The 3,112-nt window shown below is 39.6% G+C and overlaps 1 protein-coding gene across 1 annotated transcript in view; it reads left to right on the top strand.

Annotated features, from left to right (window-relative positions):
- The window catches only part of LOC107092730 (1-phosphatidylinositol 4,5-bisphosphate phosphodiesterase zeta-1-like), a 26,588-nt gene that overhangs the window by 13,046 nt on the left and 10,430 nt on the right, over nucleotides 1–3,112 (top strand). Inside the window, exons 5-6 of the mRNA XM_015387359.1 lie at nucleotides 1,093–1,299; nucleotides 1,420–1,576. Of these exons, the coding sequence (XP_015242845.1) occupies nucleotides 1,093–1,299; nucleotides 1,420–1,576 (364 nt within the window). The remainder of the gene's footprint in view (nucleotides 1–1,092; nucleotides 1,300–1,419; nucleotides 1,577–3,112) is intronic.

Raw genomic sequence — 3,112 nt, 5'->3', positions numbered from 1 at the left:
GTTAGAGATTGAACTAACAGATTCTGCAGAGTGGGAGAATAGAGATAGAATGAAGCAGAATGATGAAAAAGGGGTCCCTATATTGAGACTCCTTACTTCAAAAAAAGAAATCCACCCCTCCACCCCCCACCAAAAACAAAAAACAAAAGTCCATTTCATTTCCTTGAACCCCAGAGGTTAATAGATTTATTCACTGTGGGTGTATTTCAAGAAAAAAAAACTCTAACCTATAACTCCTTTATAAAGTTAAAAAAAACTACCGGTAAATGAATTAAGCCAGGATAAGTTTCCAGGTATTCCATTGTGCTATGCTCTTATGATTCAACATCCATCCATCCATTCATTCATTCATCTATATTTTAGAGCTTATTAGGGTCACAGAGGCCTGGTGTCTATCTCTAGCAGACTTTAGGATTCAACTCTGAGAGGAAGAATCCTTTACCGTATTAACAACTCAAAATACCCAGATTAAATAGGCTAATGCACGTATCGACAAAGGGAGACGTTCTGTGGTTTTATAGTTTGAAATGAAAAGCGCAACGTAGTATCAATCCTATTTACATAAATTATAGCTAAGATGTTTGTTAACATGAGAGCACATTCCCAACTGGAGACTAAAATAGGCTCAAATAAAAGTATATATATATATATTTTTAATTGCAGAGATAAAGTAACTTGCAGAGCTAGTAGAGTCTAGCATCTCTTGCATTGTTAAATCTGCTGGTATATTTTCATATTTTTTGCCTTACAGATCTTTTATAATACAGTCAATTTGTGACAGAAAGCCACGCTTTACAGCACAAACAACTTTGAAGTCAACAGGGTAAATTGCAGAAAGCAGACATATTACTTTATGATTAACTGCAGCTGCTTCATCTTTATAACCTCAAACTATGTGCACTGATGTGAATGTGACCTGAAATGATCTCAGCAATAAATCAGCGCCGCAGTATTTTGTGCACAACTTTTGCTTAGTTGTTATACTGATGCAAATTCTTGAAAGTTTTAAAAGTGCAGCATGAATTAAAGATAGATGTATTAAGCTTGTGTGCATAATTGTATAAGTTCCTACTGTTTGTGTGGGGCTGTTAGGATTTAAAGTATAAGATCCTGATCAAGAACAAAAAGCTAAAGTCACAGTCTAAGGCAAAGGACAAAAGAGAGGCAGAGGAGGGTGCAGATGAGGGAGAGGGAAGTGATGAGGAGGAGGAGGAAGATGATGAGGAGGACAAGGAGAGCGAGGGACATCAAGCTAAAGGAAAGTTCTGGTCTCCGAGAAAAGAAGGGTCTCAGAAGAAAGTAAGTTTTTTCTTTTCTGCCGTCAGATTAAAGCAGATTACAGTCAGCGACATGTTTGTGTATCAACAGATCTGGTGTTCTTTGAAATGTAATCTTTTTTTGCTTGACTGCAATGGCTAGAAGAAGAAGGTGAAGGTGGCCCAGGCTTTATCGGATCTTGTAATATACACGAGGTCCGTCAAGTTCGTCAGCTTTCGCCACTCCGAGGACAATCAGACCAGCTATGAGAACACATCCATTGCAGAAAAGAGGGCTCGCAAACTGATGAAGGCCTCAGGTACACAGAATAGATGATTTAAGGCTGAGGGATAAATATTTGGAATAGGAAATGGACTGAAGTAGAAAACCAAGGAGGCTCTTATAGCAACGGAGCATTACAAATGAAGAGATCTGATGCTGTGAAACACAAAGACCCGTATGTCTCGATGATCAAAGTGGTGAGAACGTTTTTTTTTTAATTAAGTAATTTCCTGGACTGAGGGAATGTTGTAAAGTAAAACAATTAAGAATATTTTATTCCTCTTACTGTTTAATAAGTCCCACCATCTGTCCGTTCATCTATTTTCAAAATATAGAAATTTATATGATCCAAAAAGAAAAGTCATCCCACATTTCTTTACAGTTTGCTATCAAAGGGCCAAACCTTTTCTTTTATTCTATAAGCTACGTTTTACTTTTTATAGCTCAGATTAAGACCATTTCCAGAAGCATGTTCCATGTGTTTAACAAATCTACTTGCTAAAATTTAGCAAAATCTTTAAATAATGCTAAAGATAACCTAATATAGTTCAGGTAATACTTTCATATTTAAGTTTCTATTTTTATTTCATTCTGAATTGACTTTATTTGAACCACAGTTGGTCACTATCTTCATTTAAATTAAATTGAACAATGTGTTTTTACGGTCAGGAACCAAACTGCACCAAAAGAAAAACAGTAAATATAAGCAAAAGTGAGAAAAAAAATTGTATAGAAGGTTAGAAACCCTAAACTCTCTACACAGCGAGGGATCAAATAGCCTGATTTCATAGGAGCAAGGTGAACTAAATGCTGAGGGTGCAAATAACGTGAAGTCCCAACAAAGGCTTTGTCAAAAAACGAGGACAGATGGACCCAGTATACAAAGAGGGACAGTCAGTAGGCAAGTTCAAAACATTTATTAAATGAACAGAACTAAAAGGGGATCTGTGGCACGCGGCGACTGCAGGTGGGGGGCGGGGCACCGCCCAATCTCAGACACTCTGTTAGTGGGAGAAACACTGGTAAGTGACCACGATCATCTGACAGAAGATGATTATCCGAGTTGGTCACTTACCTGGTTTAACAGTCCAGTCCAAGAGTGTCCCCAGTGCTGCAGTCCCAGAGGTCTTGCAGGGAGCTTATCCTGGTCAGGGTTTCAGAACAGACAGAACCGGCAGGATCCAGGCTTCCAGGCCTCGAAGAGCTCCCAGGCAGGTTCAGAGTCCAACAGAGTCTGGAAGCGTGAGCAGGCGGTCAAGCACAGGAGTAGACACGATCAGATGCAGACGGGGAGGCTCAGTGGAAGAGGGTAGCAGAGACAGGACGTGGAACCAGAACTCGATGCAGGACCTTTAAACTGGTCTCCTCCCTGGAGCCAGGCTTACTGGGATAAAAAGTTAACCTCCCCACATATTGAGCCAAAAACCCAGAGGACTCAGCAGGGGAGGAACAGTGGATGATTAGGAGACGAGACAAACACAAAAAAACTCTTTCCACTGGCTGCCAGGATCCAAAACATGAACCATGAAATAAACAGAATGGACAGACTAGCAGAAGAACAAATAATGATCTG

The sequence above is a fragment of the Cyprinodon variegatus genome, unplaced genomic scaffold (assembly GCF_000732505.1).
Source record: "Cyprinodon variegatus isolate N-32 unplaced genomic scaffold, C_variegatus-1.0 Scaffold392, whole genome shotgun sequence".
Classification (NCBI taxonomy): Eukaryota; Metazoa; Chordata; class Actinopteri; order Cyprinodontiformes; family Cyprinodontidae; genus Cyprinodon; species Cyprinodon variegatus.
This window is presented reverse-complemented; position numbering and strand designations above follow the sequence as displayed.